At 44.0% G+C, this 19900-nt stretch overlaps 1 protein-coding gene across 1 annotated transcript; it reads left to right on the top strand.

Moving 5' to 3' along the window:
• Positions 1 to 767: 767 nt before the first annotated feature.
• Positions 768 to 18007, top strand: LOC119863815 (ATP synthase subunit beta, mitochondrial-like). Its single transcript, XM_038422754.2, has 10 exons — positions 768 to 1036; positions 2296 to 2478; positions 7158 to 7332; positions 10666 to 10787; positions 11174 to 11358; positions 11872 to 12030; positions 14186 to 14308; positions 14473 to 14685; positions 14866 to 15067; positions 17684 to 18007. The coding sequence occupies exons 1-10, from the start codon at positions 922 to 924 to the stop codon at positions 17779 to 17781; spliced, it is 1575 nt and encodes a 524-aa protein (XP_038278682.1). The 5' UTR covers positions 768 to 921; the 3' UTR covers positions 17782 to 18007.
• Positions 18008 to 19900: the final 1893 nt, after the last annotated feature.

The raw sequence follows: 19900 nt of genomic DNA, 5'->3' as shown, positions 1-19900 counted from the left end.
CTCCCACACCCCAACTCCCGGCCCTAACCCAGTGAAAGTGAGTGAGGGTGCAGGAGATGGAGTGACAGAGAGAGGGGGGGAATGGAGTGAGCAGGAGGCGGGGCCTTAGGGAAGGGGCGGGGCCTTGGGGCAGGGCAGGGGGCGGGGCAAGAGAGTTCTGTTTTGTGGGATTAGAAAGTTGGCAACCCTATGAACCAACCAGAGAGAGGGTAGGGAGTTGTAAGCGAGTGCTGCCTATCTAAGCCCAGAAGAGTTGGGGGAGCTGTCCACCTGCTTTCAATAGTGGAGAAGGAGGACTAGGTGGAGCAGAGGGATAGCTCAGTGGTTTGAGCATTGGCCTGCTAAACCTAAGGTTGTGAGCTCAATTTTTGAGGGGGCCATTTAGGGATCTGGGGCAAAAATTGGGGATTGGTCCTGCTTTAAACAGGGGATTGGTCTAGGTGACCTCCTGAGGTTCCTTCCAACCCTGATATTCTATGACTGCACTTACCCTCTGTCCCCCTCATATAATTACTGGTCACAGCTTGGTCTGGGGCAGCACCTCATCATCCTTATGTTATGATGCTTTGCATTTGCATTATCCCTGAAAGCGAGTCTGGGCCCTGTTTAGCAGCAGGACACGCAGGCCAGCAGGAAGGGAAAGAGGTACAGTGTGCTAGAAACTTCTTTTAAAATAGTAAGGTTGCTCCAGCAGGAGCCCCTGTCATGATGGAGCCTGTAGTCCACGGACACGCCTCAGAGGGAGCATTGCATACTGGGAAATGTAGTTTCTATCGGCGTCGTCCTCTTACATGAGGGAAGGGCGGCCGCATTGGGACACGATGGAACACTTTCCCACTGCGCATGCGCCATCTCCTCGTTAGCGGCCGTTGCCGATAGAAAGGCGCGAGACGGCGGGCGGGAGGGACTGTTGGAGTAGCCATGTTGCGGCGGGCGAGGCTAGGCGGCGTGGCGGTCCTGCGGGCTCTCCAGCCCCTTGCCGCGGACCGTGGCTGTTTGGCAGCAGGAGCGGCCACTTCCGCCGCGCTCCCGCACAGTGAGTCTGGGGGTCCCGCGCCCGGGAAGGGCTGGGGGGGGAGGTGTCAGCCTGGTCGCACCCTCCCGCTGCGTCCGTCCTAGGGATGTCCCAGGCCCCCGCCGCCTCCTGCCCTCGCTGGTCCCCGAGCGCCCTGCTTCGTTCTGCCTTGCCCCTTGCTCGGAGCCTGCCGCCCCTTCACTTCCCGGGGCCGAGTGCACCGGCCTGGGCGCTCCGCAGCTCTGCTGGCTTCTTGGCGCCTGCCCCATTTGAAGCCTGCTCAGCGCGGGAGGGGCTGGGGGGCCGGGCCGGGCAGTGCTGAAAGCTCTGGGCTGGGAGGGAGGCAGGAGACCTGGGTTCTCTGCTCCACTCGCGACTCCCCTAGTCCCTGCTTCTGAGCTGCAATGGGTATCCTGGTGTTTCCCTTCCTTAGGCAGCGTGAGGGTGGCTTTCAGTGATGTGTGCAGAACATGCTCAGCAGCTCTGTTGGAAGCAATATGACTTGTTTGTTTTTCTCCCCACCTTCATCTTTTCTGTTGGCCTTTAATCTGAACAGCCCCCCCCCCCCCACTTGTTCTGAGTATCCACTTCTGGGCTTAAAATGATCAGAACCAGCATGTTGGGCCAGTCAGCTCAGTGCTTGCTTTCATGTTTCTGGTTGTAAGATGCTCAAAATGGGTGTTAAAAAAAGTAAGTCCCTTTCCACTAAGCACTGTATAATTAGCTAGGTGCAATGTGCTCTAAAGGGTTTTCTTCTTTTGAAGTATTAATTAGAAGGCCGCTATCTGAGGCTAGATACTGAACCTGATAGACCACTGATGTGATCTAGAGCAGGAAATCTTATGCTTATTATTAGGGAGATATTAGAACTCGATGCGCCTTCTTATCACTGATGCAGAGGCCCCTGCACACTCTGGAGGATGGTGAATGCTGCACCCATTTTTAAAGTTTGCTTCTGTTGATTTGCACATGTAATTAGGAATCAGGTGTACTTGTGGTTTCGCTGCCTATGATGTAATCTACTGGTAAAATAGCATACTTTATTTATTTAATCCTGAGTTTCCCCTAGTAAAACATCAATTTAGTCCCACTTCTTAAAGGTTTCTATTATGAAGAATGCTACATTTTTATGTTTTGTTCCTAGAGTCTTTAACAAGTGTAACATTTGTAACAACTTTAATTTAAATCTGGCTTACTTCAGTAAAATACATAAAATGGAGAGGTTTCCAATTAATAGGCAAATTGCTCTAATTTTGATTCTGGCAATTATTTTTTGTTAGGGCGAAATTATGCAGCTAGGACTTCAGAGTCTGCCAAATCTGGTACTGCAACAGGGCGTATTGTTGCAATTATTGGTGCTGTTGTTGATGTCCAGTTTGATGAATGCCTTCCTCCAATTCTCAATGCCCTGGAAGCGTCAGGCCGTGAAACTAGATTGGTGTTGGAAGTTGCTCAGCACCTTGGTAAGTCTGTCTTGTAAAGCCATGTTCTTTAATTGTTGGTTGTTCCTGCTATTTTCTCCTTTTCTCTAGCTTCATTTTACCACTATTAACTCTAGGGTAGTTTGAATGCTGTCCTGAAGAGATTTCCTTACTACCTGCGACCCTTGTTCTATTGCACATTGTACTATTGAGGTCCCTTCTACCATGCATTGTTGTACTTCCTTTAAGCATTCTCATGCACTTTGGATGTGGCATGCTCCCATCATCCTGCTGCAGCAGAGACACGTTTTCTGTCAGTGTTGGTTCTGCTCCTTTTCATGTGCACCATCTTGGTTCTTCAAGTAGGCTTCCTCTTCTTTTCCTTTGGGCCTAAGCTTCCCAGACCTGACGGGACAAAGCCACTTTGGCTTCTCTCGGACCTACCTAGAAAAGGCCCTTAGGAATGTTTTGAACTATGTTTCTGTCCAGGCCAGTGCCCCACAAAAACCTCTCTGGTCCCCATATATGCCATGTAAATTAGTATTCTCTTCTAAGAGTCCAGATTTGGATGATCAGGATCTGGCACTCATTACCCTTGAGGCAAGATCCAAATCTAGACTAACCTTTTTAGAGCCTTCTTCTAACATTGACCTTGTCCCGCCAGTCAGTTTTCTTAATTTTCTTGCTATTCTGGTATAGGTTCCAAAGGCTCAAATAAATGATTCTCCTTTCAAGAGACCCTTCCTTTTGGCTAAAACCCAAATGGCTTTTCCGTTTATACTGGTATCCTCAGTAACATTAAAAGAATGGAAGCAGGTAAAATAAAGACCCTATGACTTTGGTCCCATGGCGAAGCAGTATCCAAACACTCCTGAGGATTCAGATAGGGCACTTCCTGTTCTTGGTGGATACCAGTGTTCTCTCAACTCAGAATCTACGTTGCTTCTGTGCTTGATAGTTTCTTCCTTTCTCACCCCATAGCTAGAGGTAGATTTGGCTTTTCTCAGGGCTTGTGAAACTATATTTGTAAGATGTTGTAACAGAGGGAAAAAATTGGGTAAGACTTCAAAAAATTTATGAAGCTTTCTCTTCAACATAGACCATTGAAGATGTATATTGTCTTGGTTATATACTACAGCAGGGGAGGGCGAACTGTGGCCCATTAGGGTTTTCAATCCGGCCCATGGGATTGCCAGCCCCATGGTGCAGCTGGGCTAAGGCAGGCTCCCTGGCCTCATGCCGCTCCCAGAAGTGGCCGGCACCATGTCCCTGTGGCCCCCGGGGGAGGGGGGAGCAGAGGGCTCTGTGTGCTGCTGTTGTCTGCAGGCCCTGTCCCCCGCAGCTCTCATTGGCCGGGAACTGGGACACTTTGGGAAGTGGTACCCGCAGGCGAGGGCAATGCGCGTCAGAGCCGCCTGCCCCACCCCCAGGAGCTACTGCTGGACATGCTGGCCACTTCGGGAGTGGCGTGGGGCCAGGGCAAGCAGGAAGCCTGCCTTAGCCCCGCTGCGTGCCATTGCCACCCTGGAGCCGCTCGAGGTAAGTGGCGCCGGGCCAGAGCCCGAACCCCTCCTGCACCTCACACCCTAACCCCCTGCTCTGAGCCCCCTTGCTGTATGCTGCACCTCTGCCCCAGCCTTACATTCATGGCCCTGCATACAGTTTCCTCACCCAGATGTGGCACTCAGGCCAAAAAGTTTACCCACCCCTGTACTAGAGGGTTACGTGCATGGAGCTTAGCCTACAGAAGCAACCAAGTATCTCTTTATTCTCCCCAAAAAGCTTCTTGTGTGCCTCCCTCCCATCTTCCTGTATTTCTGGGACTCATTGCAATTGCAACTGTCCCTTTCCTACTGTGTCAGGGACTCTGTGTGCTATGTCATTCCCCTTTCCCGGTACTAGAGTGCTCCATTCTCTTTCTCTGGGTCAGGGGCACTGTCCTTTTCATACAGGTTGTCCCCTATGCCAGGAACTCTGTTTTGGAACCATGGTCAGAGGTGATATTCAGGGGAGGGATTTGGGGGTGGGGGGAGGTGTTGTGTGGGGAGGTGTTAATGGCTGCCATCAACCAGTTCTTTGATCTATAGGCAACTGCAGAAGTGGCTGAAACTCCTGGGTCTGCTAAGGGAGGGGCTTCATGGGGATTCAAGGGGCTCCATGGGGTGGGGCCTTCAGGTTTTCACCAAAATAAATAGGATTCTGCCCATTTATGTCTAAAACATTCCCTGAAATTTTGGAATTGATTGGATGTGGTGTTCTAAAGTTATCACATGAGGGATAGATGCTATAAAGTTGAGTGTAGGACCTCCCTTTGCTTGGCCAGCCAAGGTGCTGTGACAAAAAGGGACAGAACTCTGCTGCAAGTACGCCTATATTCTGCTACATAGTTAATTTAATTTATCTCCATGAAATACCCTTAATTACTTTCTCTGTCCTCCCTGAAAATATACACTAATGTCTGTTTCTGAGGATTTTATTTCTATAAGCCCCAGGTAGCCCAGCTCTGAGATTCTGTTCCTGTAATGTTGTTCTGGATGTTTCTCAGAATCTCCTGTCCTTCCCATCCCCTTGTGTGTCAGGAAGAGGAGAAATTTGTAACTGGCGTCAGCTCCTCACTGGTACATTGTTTTCCAGACATCTCTGCTCCCAGCCTACACTCTAGCTCTCCCCATACTCCCTGGTAGCAAGCTGGCCTCCAGTTCTGGCTCTGTGACCCCATGCTGCCCAGTCCAAGGAATACTACAGGGATTGTACACTGTAATCCAGCTAACTCCCTCTTATGGGGAAAGCTGGAGAACGAGAGATGTAGACAATTCCTGGCAGGTCAGGAAGACAGGAAACTGTATCAGGCACCTAGTTGAAAATAATGTAAATTCAATGCATCTACTACTGTCCCCAAGATGCCACAGATGGGGGCTCTAGCTGTGGGTGAGGGCTCTGGGTTGGGGCTAGGAGTGTGGGAGGGGGCTCAGGGCTAGAACAGAGGGTTGGGGTGTGGGGGGCTCAGGGCTAGGACAGAGGGTTAGGGTGTGTGGGGGTGAGGGGTGTGGCTGGGGGTTTGTGCTCTGGGGTGGGGCTGGGGATGAGGAGTTTGTGGTGCAGGCAGGCTGCCCAGGGGCTGAGGCCAGAGGAGGACCCTCCCCAAGCCCTCTCCCCTCCGGCCAGGCCCGCCAACAGGGGATGGGTGTAAAGGGGGCAATTGCCCAGGGGCCTGGGCGATTTAAGAGCCACTGGCCACTGCTGCGATAGTTCTGCTTGTTCTAGGGAAAAGCATCTCTTGATTCAAAGACTCTTGATATTACCCCATGCAGGTTCTGAGGAAATAGCAAATACTGTTGCTTCAGCCACCCTGGAACCTGCATGGGGCATATCAAAAGCATCTTTGAATCAAGAGAAGCTGTGGTTTTTCCCCAGAGCAGGTTGGGTCAACGTAGCTGCCCTGGGGCTCCTCCGGGCAAGTGTGGGACAGGGCTGCAGCGGCGGCAGCCCTCTGGCAGGGAGTGGGGCTCTCAAGGCTTCTCTGGGCAGGGGGGCTTGTGGCCCTGGCTGAGGGAGGGGGGAAGGGGCCTATTGATTGATCTGCCCTGGGGCCCAGAATTGCGGTCAGTGGGCCTGCTGCTGGCAGCACACACATCGCACCACACTGCATGTGCTCCTAGGGCCCCTCTCTGCTGTGGCGCTGTATGTGTGCAGCTCAGCACTGGGGGGAGGAGGATGTGCCCCGTCACCCACTGGCCTGACTCCTGAAGGATCAGGGCGGGGGAACACACCTGCCATCATGTCAGGTGTGCATCCTCCCTTCGCAGACTGCAGCTGCCACCTCAGCCTGCCCTGCTCCCTTGTAAGTCTGAGCAGTGGAGCGGTGCTGGTGGGCACAGCATGAAAGGAGGCAGCTGATGGGGGAGCACAGTGCAGGGAACAGCAGCCAGCCGCTGCCCAGGGTGCAGGGATGCTCCAAGGGAGGTACATGGGAGCTGTGGGCGGGGCCTGAACACTGGTGGAGCCAGGCACCTGTGTTTTGAACATTGGTGGAGCATGGGTACCACGGGCCCATATAACTTGCCGCCTATGGTCTCTTGGTCTATAATTGAGATGGTTGGGCACGACAGCTCTCCCCAACACTGTTTCATGTTATCTGAAAACTTAGGACAACATTTCAACAGTTTCCACTGAGTTCATGTTTTCAGTCTTCACTTGACAACTGAAGGGCTAGACATTTAACTTAATTCAAAAGGAAAGCTAAGTTTCTGGAGCACAATATGTGGTGAGCAGTGAGTTCTGCAGATTTTTGTTCCCTGCAATGTAGTTAATGTTCATTGTTTACTTTAAAAATAAATAAATCTCCAAAACAAGCTTAGAATAATCTGTAACTCTGGATAATTCAGTGTGAATGTAATGAAGATTATGTAATTATGTAGAGTACTGTTTAAAAATATTACTATAACTTAAGATGGTCTATGGAGCTTCTATTTAAACTTGATTTGCCAATGTAGGAATCTTATAATTGATTTTGGCAAGTCTACCTTAAATCAGAAAAAACTAAGGTTTGGGTTTTTTTTCCTCAGTTGGCTGAGGCATGAAGTAATGTCCAGTTGTACCACATAATTTGACTCTCAGTTCTGAAACCTCTGAAAATGACTACTTCAAAATTTCTGAATTTCTCCTGCAATAAGGTGAATGTTCTCTGTTTAAAGAGCAAACTTAGATTTTTATACACTTAGGTGAAAGTACTGTTCGAACAATTGCCATGGATGGCACTGAAGGCTTAACCCGTGGGCAGAGAGTTCTGGACACGGGTGCACCTATAAAAATTCCAGTTGGGCCAGAAACACTGGGAAGGATCATGAATGTAATTGGTGAGCCAATTGATGAAAGAGGACCTATTGCAACGAAACAGTGAGTATTTTTAAATTTAGTTGATTTAGAGAAGAAATTGCTGTTACTAGTATATTGTTTTGAAGGTACCCATTAAAGAAGTGGTGAGGGTGCAGGAATTCAAAGGCTTGTCTAAACATAAAAGTTGTACCACATTAATTATACCAGTATAGTTAAAGCAGTTTGACCTCCCTATTATAAAAGTGTCTATCGGTATAGTTTATTTCTGTATGGGAAGGAGTATAAGCTATACTGATATTAAATTTAAAAAAAACTACATAAAATTAACATTATGAAAATTGCAAAGTAAGTACTCAAAAGTTGGGAAATAATAGAAGTAAGGTTGTCATTGCAACCTTAATTTGGCCTCCTTGTACGTATGCGTCATGATAGTCTTTAGTTACATCACCATGTACAGTGTAACCCCAGAGTTACAAACTCCAGAGTTACAACTGACCAGTCAGCCACACACCTCATTTGGAACCAGAGGTACGCAATCAGGCAGCAGCAGAGATGACCAAAAAAAAAAAAGTACAGTATAGTACTGTGTTAAATGTAAAAAAACATTACCAAAAAACATAAAGGGAAAGCAGCATTTTTCTTCTTTCAAAGCTGTATTAAGTCAAATGTTCGGTTGTAAACTTTTCAAAGAGCAACCATAATGTTTTTGTTCAGAGTTACGAACATTACAGTTACGAACAACCTCCATTCCTGAGGTGCTCATAACTCAGGTTCTACTGTACTATCTTTCCCACCCTGCTCCCCCGCACAGGCCCCCTGCCTCATTCACTGTACGGGTGGACCTACTCAGGATAAAGCAAGGTTGTGTACTGAGAGATTAGTCTGCAGGATCTCCTGCTTCAATTGTTGCAGAAGTGTGCAATGATAGAGGGGAAAGGGTGATCTGATGGCTAAGGCAGTTGAATGCTGCCCTGGAGATTTGGATTCTGTCCTTCTGCCACAGAGTTCCTGTGTGATACTAGTCAAGCAATTTAAATAAATCTTTTCACAAATGGTCACTAATTCTTTATTTTCTGGGTGATTGACATCAGACCCTGAGGTCTGACTTGCAGAAGTGGGGAGCACTCTCGGGTGCATTTAAAATCAGGGGAGCTGTGCCTTGAACATAAGTGCTATATAATGCTAAGTGGTCTGGAAGAATTGGGTCCTGTGTGTCTCAAATTAGACACCCAAAGTTAGTGGACGCTTCTGACCTTCATCTCTCTGTGCCTCAGTTTCCATCTCTAAAATGGGTCTGATATTCCTTCATCTCACAGGGATGTTGAGAAAATTATATTTAATTATAAGATACTGCATTAATAATTACTGAAACAATTGAAGAAATACTAGTCTACAGTACTAAATAGTAGTAAACTGAGTACTACATGCAAAGTCCAGCATCCTGCCAACAAAAGAAATTGGACTTGTAACCACCCAGCAAGGCCCCTCCAAATATTACAGGTATTTGCCAGCTTGAGTGTGGAGGGGAAGATCATCTTTCTGTCCCCCCCAAGCAAACAGAAAATAAACCTGGAAACTTGTGGTAGCTATGCTTCTTCAACATTTACTGGGGACAGAATTCAGAGCACAGTCTACAGCTCAAGTAATTCCACTTAATGCTGGGGAATTCCCCAATAACTGGAGTGGGAGAAGGGATTTTTCCTTTCCTTCTAGCCCAGATTGCATGGGTGACAGCAGCAAAGGCCAGTCTGTGTCTCCATGCCTCCTGTATTTGTTTCGTTCATGCATGGGGAGAATGGCTAGTAGAACTATGCAGTGGAGGATCAACAGGCTCGGCTGTATGTAGGAGCTGGGTTATGCAGCTAATAAGACTGCACCAGTGTTCCTAATAACACTGGTTGTGTCTCCTTTGCATCTGCAAAGGTGAAGCAGTGTATGCCCAATAAAGATAAGGAAGGGAATTTTAATTGTGATAAATCAGTAGTTAAACTGAGATCATTTGAGATTGTCCTGCCATGTTCACGAAACTGGTGACTTCCTTGTAAATAGTTAATGCAAAAACTCAGAGTATTAGCAAGAGCATCATTTTTCTGAGACCAGAACAGTAGATTTTTCAGATATCTTAATAGGTCAATATATTGCTGTGAGGGTTCTCAAGGAACCCAGGACTGTGAGTCACCTTGCTTAACCCCCCTCCCTCCCCCTGCCTCCAGTGAGAGGGAGTCTGTCTTGTGGTAGCTGGGTGTTGTCTCCTTGACTCCACCAGCCTTTCATCTGCTCAAGCACTCCCCTCTGAGCTATGCCAGCCCTAAATTTGCCTTGCAGATTAACTCTAGGTGCACCCCAAATCCCTGAATTCCTTTGAATCATTTCCTTGGGATATTGGCTACTCACAGAGCACTTATGATAAAATAAAAGCATCTTGTTTTTTTGAGTAAACTCTAGAAACAAGAGTGTGTGGCGGAAACAGATGGTCACAATGCAAAACAAAATCATAAAATGTGAGCCTAGGTCTATGCTTATGAATAGTTACTTTTCCTAAGTTATAGAATAGATTTCTCCCCACTCCAAAGTTCAGTCTGTTGTAGATCTGGCTGGCTTCACAAGAACCAGGCTCCAAATGTTCATGAAAGCACCCTGCTCCACAAAGAGTTTTTGGTGAATGGTGATAGTCCTTTTCCAGCATCTGTGTTGTACTGCCTTTTCTGTTTACAAGATAGGGATTCATCCTGTCTGTCAAGTTTCTTTTGTACCTTTTACGTTGTTTTGCTTTTTTTTGTCATTGCTTCTGATGGTTTTCCATTGAAAGCCTTAGTATTGCGTAAGGTTGAACAGTTGAACTTTGCATTGCATCACTCGCTGAAGAGGGCAGCGTGGCAAATTCTCCTTGGCTGAATGGGCCATCACCAAGACACATTATCTCCTGGTGATTAATTTCTACTCCAAGTCCATAAAGCATACTTTCAGTATAAATACATTATTCCTTAAATATTACCTGTACATGCCTCTCACAATAATTATGAATCTTGACAAATTATGAGCTTTCTTAGATATGTTACATGTTACTCTTTATGGATAAATAACCTGTAAGATGTGTGTTGGTTGTAATGAATTTGTCAATTCTGGAGTAAGCTGTTTGAGAACAGACAACTGGATCCTTTGCCAAGGGGTCTCTTTCACAATTGGCAAATCCAGTACTGTTTGAATTAGACACTTCTAATTCGTAATTTTTACTGATGGTGCTTCTTCTAAATTTTACCTAGATGTAAACTTTATTTCTGGCTAGGGACCACTAATATAACAATCTTATTCAGTATCTCTTAAACAATTTTTTCTTGAAACTTTGATAGTAAAGACAAAACTATGTAAAATAGTTAAAGACCTTCTTTACAGGTTTGCATCTATTCATGCTGAAGCTCCTGAATTCCAAGATATGAGCGTTGAGCAAGAAATTCTTGTGACTGGTATTAAGGTTGTAGATTTATTGGCTCCATATGCCAAAGGAGGTAAAATTGGTAAGTTTCTCTTCTGAAGCAAATAGATATGCTGTAAATTTATGTAACAAGTACTGTACATAAAACATTCTGTACTTCAGTTGGAGGGAAACTAAGTTGGCTTTATATAAACTTTAAAATTTTAGTCTTATTCAGTTTCCTAAATTTGTGTGCTTAGTAGAAAGTGTTCTCGTGAGGAAGATTAAACAAACCAGCTGTTGAAAAAGGATGCTGCTAACAGCAGCAAATTTTAGATTGGTTTGTTCTAAAGTTAGCTTAATATACCTACACTGTTAACAGGCATTTTGAGGGATAATAGTGAAGTATTGTAGCTGGATGTAATTACATTAATTGACAATGATCTCAAACTGAAAACTCAATTGTATTGACAAAAATTGTTGTTTCAGGGCTTTTTGGTGGTGCTGGTGTAGGAAAAACTGTATTAATTATGGAACTTATTAACAATGTTGCTAAAGCCCATGGTGGTTACTCTGTCTTCGCTGGTGTAGGGGAGCGTACACGAGAGGGTAATGACTTGTATAATGAAATGATTGAATCTGGTGTCATCAACCTGAAGGATGCCACTTCCAAGGTAACTTTCAAAGGGTGTGAGTATTAGAAACAAAACACACACCCTATTGTTTGTGATACATTACAGTGGATTGTTTGGCAACGTACTATTTTAATATAATTTTTCCAAGAAAAAAAACACTTTCTGTATGTGAGCAGTGACAATTTGACTTGTATATACATGCTAATTTTTATGTTCTTCCAGTTAGGCAGGTCCGCAGATTCTAATAGTGAACTTTCAATCAATCACCCTTGCTGCTTTAGTGGCTTACTAACTTATAAGATTAGGGTGAAAGTTTAGTCTTGTAAAAGTGTTCATACTTTTAGGAAAAAAAATACTTAAATTAATAAAGGGTTTTGTTACTTAAAAAATTACACAGCACATATGCCATTGTCATCTGGTCCCTGGCCTTTGCCTCCACAACTGGGCCAAGGCATGTGGGTGTTAAATCAACACTATATAACGAGATGTATTATATTCATCTATAGAAAATGTAGTAGCCTAATTTTATTTCTGTAATAAATTAAATTCCAGGTTTCACTTGTGTATGGTCAAATGAATGAGCCTCCAGGTGCCCGTGCCAGAGTAGCCCTGACTGGTTTGACAGTTGCTGAATATTTCCGTGATCAAGAAGGACAGGATGTGCTTCTCTTTATCGACAATATCTTCAGATTTACCCAGGCTGGTTCAGAGGTTAGTATTCATAATAAAAAGTTCCAGTACAATACTTACCTCAGAATCTAAAAACTACTCTTAGAGCTGTGAACGTGAAACTGCTTATTGTGCTCCTCACCCCAAAAAGAATGATGAAAACCTATCAAACACAAATTTTAAGCAAAAATTCAGTGTGTCCTCTTGCTTGGGAGGAGGGAACTCTGTGTATATTTGTATATGCCAGTCAAATTTTGAAAAAAGTTGCCTAGATATCTTAGCTAGGTATAAAACCCTACAATTTTAAAGAGGAAGAATAAAGCCTTTAGGTGTATTCTCCCTATGACTTACACTAAGTGGCCCACGCTTGAAGGATTCCAAAGTCAAACAATTAAATTGCTCTTCAGAAGCATAGGATCAGGCCCAAGCCAACTTTAGAGTGGGTGTAGCAATGTCCACAGAGTAACTGTAAATTCTTACCTTGACTTAAACAGAATAAAGACCTAAACGCACCCAAACTTCACTTCCAAGCATTTACCTCTATTAACTTAAAATAATACAAAACCCTCTCAGCCTAAGCTTTCTCTTGAGTTCAGTTTTTCCTAGAAGCTTTCTCCCTGCAGGACTCCTTTTTTCTTGGAGGTTGCAACTTTCTTGTATATTTGGTTTGCTAATAATGAGACCTAGCTGAAAAGCATGGAGGACATGCTATAGAAGTAATTAAGAGAGCAATTGAGGGTCTGAGTAAGGGGGAGTGGAGAAGGGGTGGCAAAGTGGTGACAAATTTCTGTTAGAACCTAAAATGGGAAGAGCAAAACATGGCTTAGTGCTGGTGAGTAGCATGACTTCTGGAGGCAGGGGCAATCATAGGCTGCCTTGACAGCACCATTTCTCTGGCTCCAGTTCAATGAATGACTGGGTGAATGACTTGGGGGGGGGGGAGGGAAGGGGGTGGCTAATATCCCAAACTAGCTGGTGTTGGGTCTGGTAGGGGAGAAACTGAAGAAGCAATAGGTCCTCTACTCGACATAGGCACCCAGCTGGTCCCAGTCAGGCAATGCTTAATGGCTGGAGTGGTGAAAGGTATATGCAGTTTGGTGACCTTTTTGCTCCTGGGTAGACAAAAAATTAAACTGTGCCCATGGAGTAAGCTGTTGCTTCTGAAGGCCTCAGTTCCACCACACATGGGTTGTATCCTTCCTTAACTGTCTTAATTTTTTTTTTATTGGGAGGTATAGAAGCTCCAACTGGCCTTACTGGGTCTCACTTTCAAGTTCCGTTAAAACTACTTGAGTGACATAGAAAATTTTAGACAGAAGGAAAATTAGCCAAATAAGTTAAATATATCTTTATCTAAAAATAGATACAAAAGCATTGTAGGCTTAACAGTTAGTATGATGCACACTCTTTATTCTGCATGCTGGGCTACAAGCTTTTAATTTTGCACTACATATGTCTTTCTGTTCACAGAGTAAATATGCTCATAAAGTGAATCACATTATATGGAGTACGTTTCTCATTGTAAATCTTGGGGGTTCTTGGGTTTTTCTTTTTATTTAAAGTGGATGTCCTCAGGTTAGGGAAAATTGCAACAACCCTGCTTAAGGGTAGGAATGCTGGTGTCTAATACCCAGAATGGCTGGCCCTTTGCGTGTCTGAAGGAGGTGGGGGGGGAAAAAAGGAGATGTATCCTTATACCACTCTTGCTATCTTTCTTTTATTTTCTTTGTGGGCACATAGTTCTTTTTTGCCTTCCTCTAATTCTCTATAATATCTCTCTGGCCCTTGTGCCTCCAAAATTCACCAACTTTTGATCATACCCTCTCTCTCCCTACTTCCTCTTTCTTGCTCTGCCCTTATGAATGCACACAGTACTCCTGGATTGTAGTCTGTAGCCAAGGAACAATAAACCTGACTGCTGAAGTAAAAGAAGACCATTCCAACTTTCCTTCTTGCTGGAAGAATGAAATGGGGTACCATCCTGATTTTTGTCTCCACTCTTTCCATTTGGTGGCTGAGTGTAAAGACTGAGAGCAGACCTGCTAACTGTTTGCCGTCTTCTCACTCCACTTAGCATTGTGTTCTGTATGCTTCAAAACATTTTAAACAGCACAGTTTAAGAACCTTTAATGTATCTGAGAAAATGAATTACAAGAGTTCTTTAACTTGCTACATTATCTTCTCCTTTGATCTTAAGGTGTCTGCACTTCTGGGTCGTATCCCCTCTGCTGTAGGGTATCAGCCAACGTTGGCTACTGACATGGGAACAATGCAGGAAAGAATAACTACTACTAAAAAGGGATCAATTACATCAGTACAGGTATGGTGTTAAACAGGTGTCTTTATATCAGTAAAGAGTTCGGTGCTTAGCTTCATGAGTAGAAGGTGAAGGTGGCAGTTAATAGTAGATATATTATGAGGCTTAATGAGTCTTAGTTTTTTACTAAGATCTTGTACTTTGATTTTCAAAATGACTTATTTCAGGCTATCTACGTACCAGCTGATGACTTGACTGATCCTGCTCCAGCTACTACTTTTGCACATTTAGATGCTACTACAGTATTATCCCGCGCCATTGCTGAACTGGGTATCTATCCAGCAGTGGACCCTCTGGATTCTACTTCACGTATCATGGACCCTAATGTTGTTGGCAGAGAGCATTATGATGTGGCTCGTGGTGTACAGAAGATTCTTCAGGTATCTTGTTATGTTTTCCCCCAATGAATTTAATTCAAACTGGAGATAACTGAGTGTTAAGACTTAATCAGTGAAATTCAACTTTGATATCTAGTCTTTTGAATAAATTGCAATATTAATGTATCTACACAGGGTATCAAGAGATTATTTAATTTGGGTTGCCTTCTTTCTCCATAATAGGATTACAAATCCCTTCAAGATATTATTGCTATTTTGGGGATGGATGAATTGTCTGAAGAAGACAAACTAATTGTATCCCGGGCTCGAAAAATCCAGAGGTTTTTGTCTCAGCCTTTCCAAGTTGCTGAAGTCTTCACTGGCCATGCTGGAAAATTGGTGCCTTTGAAGGAAACAATCAAGGGATTCAAGAGCATTTTATCTGGTAAACTAATATATTTTCACTTGCATGATTTCCCCCAGTTTCAGAGCTGTATTCTGGAGATTGTCAGTTTCCTTTAATATTTGACACTCACTTCTGCAGACTACCTTATGCTTAAATGCATTCACTAAATATTACTGCTTTAGTAAAGTAGGGGGTGTTAGTTTCACATGTATTGTAGTGGGGCCTAAGGGCCACAGGCTTATTGTGCTGAGCACTGTACAAACATAAAGAAGGTTCCTTCCTCCAAGAGCTTAGTCTAAGTATAAGATGTGGGGAGAACAAGTGGATATGGAAATGGATGGGTGGAGCACTAGGCAATGATTCAGCCATGCTAGTGTGGAGCATGATGTGCAACATCTAATGTTTAAGCATTTAGTTCTCAAGAACAGATTTATAAAACGGGAAGGGATTGAAATCCAACTTGGCTCCTAGATTCCTTTCCCTTCCACTCCATTGTCAAACCTTCCTGGCCCCTGCTTGCACCACCCCAAGCTGTTTGAGAGTCATTGCCTGGGTATCCTCTTCACTGATCCTCTGCACATGCCTTCATAGTGACTCAAGGCACTGTGCCACTTGCTAGTCCAAGCCAGTCCCTGCTGCATGATCCAGGGAGAATTAGGAAGACAAGGGAGCAGGATTTGGTGTTTGTCAGACAAGGCTGGGCAGGACACTACAGCAGTTTGGTCCCAAAGGTACTAAGAAGAAATTCAGTTTATCTCCTTCTTAACCCTTAGAACTGGACAGGATTCTAAAGTCTAAACTCTGCTGTCTGAAATGTGGCTTTATATTGTTGCTGGGAAGGGGAGGAGGTCTCTTCCCCGGTTGGGGCTGTGGGCGGGGCAGGGGGGTCGGGGTCCTATCTGCGGCAGCTCTGGAGCTGGGGAAAGTTGCCTCTCTGGCTGCCACAGCCTTGCACATCCCAGATTTCCTCCACCCCCTCCCACTTGCCCCCTAGCCCCCAAGGCCACCACCTCACCTTACATGTGTATCTTCTCCAGGGTCCAGGCACCTAATTAGTGGAGCCATGCCTGCATGGCTCCATTAATTAGGTGGGTGGCCCTTGATTCTCTTGTGTGCGGCTGCCCAGGCCCGCACCGTGGAGGGAACAACCCGCGGACCACTGACGGTCCGTGGACCCCAGTTTGAGAACCTCTGCCCTAGATTACTTTAGTTTCACTAGAGTAATTACTGACCCTAAAAGTGCTACTTGCACCAGTGACTACATAGCCAGTCAGTGTTGTCAGAAGTTGCAGTAGTACAGCTTTCAAGCACAGAGTACTAGTGATTGCTTACTTAGGGTTGCATTCTAAAATGAGGCATAAATGGCCAGTCACTCGTGTGTGTTGGGGGGGGGCACATTCAGGAGTTTATGCCCTTTGAATTTTCTAGGTATACTGTTCGTTTGTTTGTTTCCTTTTATGAGTTTTTAATAGGAAATCTGGGCTGGAAAACTTTACCTTGGCAATCCTGCTAGTTGTAATTGAACAATATTAATTGAACTGTCAAACTTTGGTTGGGAGGTGGTTGGATGATGGCTTAATTATGACATGCATAAGCTTTTAGCCATTATACAAACCTGATTAATGGGGGCCACATGCATGCAGGCCTGACTGAAAAGAAGGTGGTGAAGTGGCTGAGTGCAAATAAAATCTTATCTGGGAGCTGCCCTTTTTTGTCAGATCTGTTGTAGGATAAGGGTTTCTCATGCAGTTGTTGATGGATAAAATCTTTACTAATGGCAGCTGCCTTCCTACCTCTATACAGGCCCATCTCCACCACCACTTAAGCATTTTAAAAAAACCTAGGGGGGGAAAACTCACAAAACTTGTTTGGAAGTAGACAGGGTTCTTACAACAGCATACTTGAGACAAATCCACAAAAGCCCTCTATTCCTGCACTCTTGGGTATGCACCTTGCTATTACTGCCACTATAAGAAGTAGCAAACCATGTGCTTCAACGTTCTCTGTCCTCGTAGGAATGATACCCTTCAGTCACCCCTTTAATTGTCCTTCTGCAAACATCCCTTTACCAAACTGTCCTCTCACAACACAACCAACTGCTACACCAAACATGAATTACTAGTGTTGGAGAGGGGGAGAATCACTGGGGGGGAAAAGGGTGTGCAGAAAGGGGTCAGTTAAGGTTGTAATGTGTAGTCTGCAACATACTGTGTTTGTGATTAAAAGTAGGTGTGACTATCTGGTGGAGGAGTAAATATGTTGCTGGGTGGCTTCTAACAGCTTACCTTTTGTATATTAAGGATGGCCTTGATAACCAAGGGCAAGATACTTCAGTGTAGGGTTTTTTTAAGAAACTTTTTGCTGCTGTGCTGTTTACATTTCACTTAATCTGGCTCATAAAAAAATACTGTGTTCACTTTTTTCTTGTTCTATGTATTACCACCATGTTAATGGTTGAGTTGCAAATAACAGCTAATTTTCAAAGTGAAACAAAGCTGTACGCCTCTTAAAGTGTAGAAAACATACTGGATCTTGTAAACACTTTCACTTTTAAAAAACCCACAGTAAACTTTGGCAATCTACTACCTCACAGTCTTCATAATATCTTTTTAGCTTTCTTTCAACAATTGTCCTATTCAAATTGTGTCATTGTAGGTGAATTGGACCATCTACCAGAACAGGCTTTTTACATGGTTGGTCCTATTGAAGAAGTTGTTGCTAAAGCTCAGAAGCTATCTGAAGAACATTCCTAAACTGGACTATTATATTTGCATATGGTCTTTTAAATTTCTGATACATGTATACATTGATGTGTAAAACAGTTGCTCCAATCTCGGAGGTCTCTAGTTTTTTCACATCTACTGAAGAGAATTAAAGGCCTTTTTTGTACGTGTGAACATGCAGTATTATGTAAACGTCACCCAAATGTCTGTTACAAAAACCAGACATCTTGTTAGTAAACATTTGTGATATACAATTCCTCTGACTGGCTCTTTATTTTTGTTTAGATTAAGACTAATCTTTTGCCTCTGGAAATAGTAACTTAAGGCTAGCCTGAACATCAAAGTTAACTGTCATGAAAGTGGCATTTGAAAGGTGATGTGTGATTACTTTTTGATCCTTGGAAAAGCTTGATACCAAAAATACTGATGGTTAATCTCATGCTGTATTTGCCCTGAATTAGTTTTTCTACTTGACACTTTTGGACTTCACATTTTTTTATTCTGTAATCTGAGGAATTGCACAAACTTTTACTGTAATCAGTTACAGTATTGCAAATGGAAAACTACTAACTCTACTTGTGTGTTCTTATTAAATTGGCCTGATTCATAGTTCAATGAGCAAAAATTGAATCCAGTTTTTAAGACTAGAAAGGTTGTCTACCCATAATTCATGTTAGCTTTTGATCAGAAGGACAGTAAAACACATTTCTGGAAGTTGAACAAAATATTAAACAATTGTATTGAAAAGTGACACTTCTGAGATCATTTAAAATGTTAAATTAAAAATTCACAAAAATTAATCTGAAAGGGTAATCTCTTCACTGTGCCTAGTTGTTGAAAGGTAGAGTATGCATGTTGATTTTATAAAAGGAAAACATGGAAAGGTTCAAAGACTATGGCAAAGGATGGATGGAATGAGGGCAAGAGTGTGAAGGATAGCGTGTTGTGCTGGTCTGGTCAGAGGAAAGGAAAGTTAGAGAAAGGAATTGTAATACTATACTGTGAATGTGAAAGGAAGTTACAGGAATTTGAAACGCTCCAAGACTCTTACATCAGAGCTAAACCAAAAGACAGATTTAAACCACATATTAAGTGATATTCAAACGGAGAACAATACTCTAAAAGCAAAAATAAGAGAGCAGCTCCTCTGCATGCCAGATTGCTGCTAGCATACAACAGAAGGGTGATTTTGCTGACTGTAATTCAAGCAGTGATACTGATAAAGACCAAAACCAAATCAATTGGAAATGCCTTGAAAAACAAATCCAAGATTGGAACCTGGCACACATGGGGGAGAATTGAGGTAATTGGCGGCCGCCTCCTCTTCCTTCTAATCCAGACTTAAGGGCCAGTGCTTCCCTAGCTCCTCTCCAAGTAACCACCCGGTGACAGCAGATAACAGTGTCTTATAATAATTATAAATGGCCAGGCTTTTAAACTCCATGACCCGCTAGGATCCAACAGCCCCCTTGCTAGTCAGTACTGCTGATGCAGATATAAACCTGTTGAGGCCACGCTTACAGGCATGGATAAGGGGCCGGCCATGCACAATGCTTGTGGAGCATCAGTTTCCATTATTGACTACTACAACAGTACATTACCATTTCGGAGGTAGGGGGTGCACAACTCACAGCTTATAAAAGCTACCCTGTTCTTGTAGAATCTAATCTGTTCTTCTGGACTCAGTCTTTTTATGTAGCTCCAAATGCAGAGGGGACTATTTTGGGCATGGATGTCCTCTGTGTCCTTGCAGCAACTCTTAATCTTGCCCAAAGTACAGTTACATTTACTGAAACTTATGCGTACTCATGCCATTCCTCTCCGTAATAATAAAATTTCTCTCTTCTGTTGCAGCTTCCAAATCCTTGCCTCTCACTTGGGACATCTCTAACCTTTTTCAAGAATTATGTTCCAGGCTCCCCTTTGTTTGGGCAGAAAAGTTTTCTTGCAGTTTGGTGCCTGCTCATCTCTGCCCACCCATCCAAGTTACTGGTCAACTCCCTCCACCTACCAAGCAATACCTTCTCAAACCTGAAGCCGTGGACGCGGTAGGTGGCATTATTCACTCTTTACTGCAGCAAGGCATACCTGTTCCTCCTCTGCCAACTCTTCCATCTGGCAGGTTAAAAAACCCTGATTGTTCCTGGTG

The sequence above is a fragment of the Dermochelys coriacea genome, chromosome 11, assembly GCF_009764565.3.
Source record: "Dermochelys coriacea isolate rDerCor1 chromosome 11, rDerCor1.pri.v4, whole genome shotgun sequence".
Classification (NCBI taxonomy): Eukaryota; Metazoa; Chordata; order Testudines; family Dermochelyidae; genus Dermochelys; species Dermochelys coriacea.
This window is presented reverse-complemented; position numbering and strand designations above follow the sequence as displayed.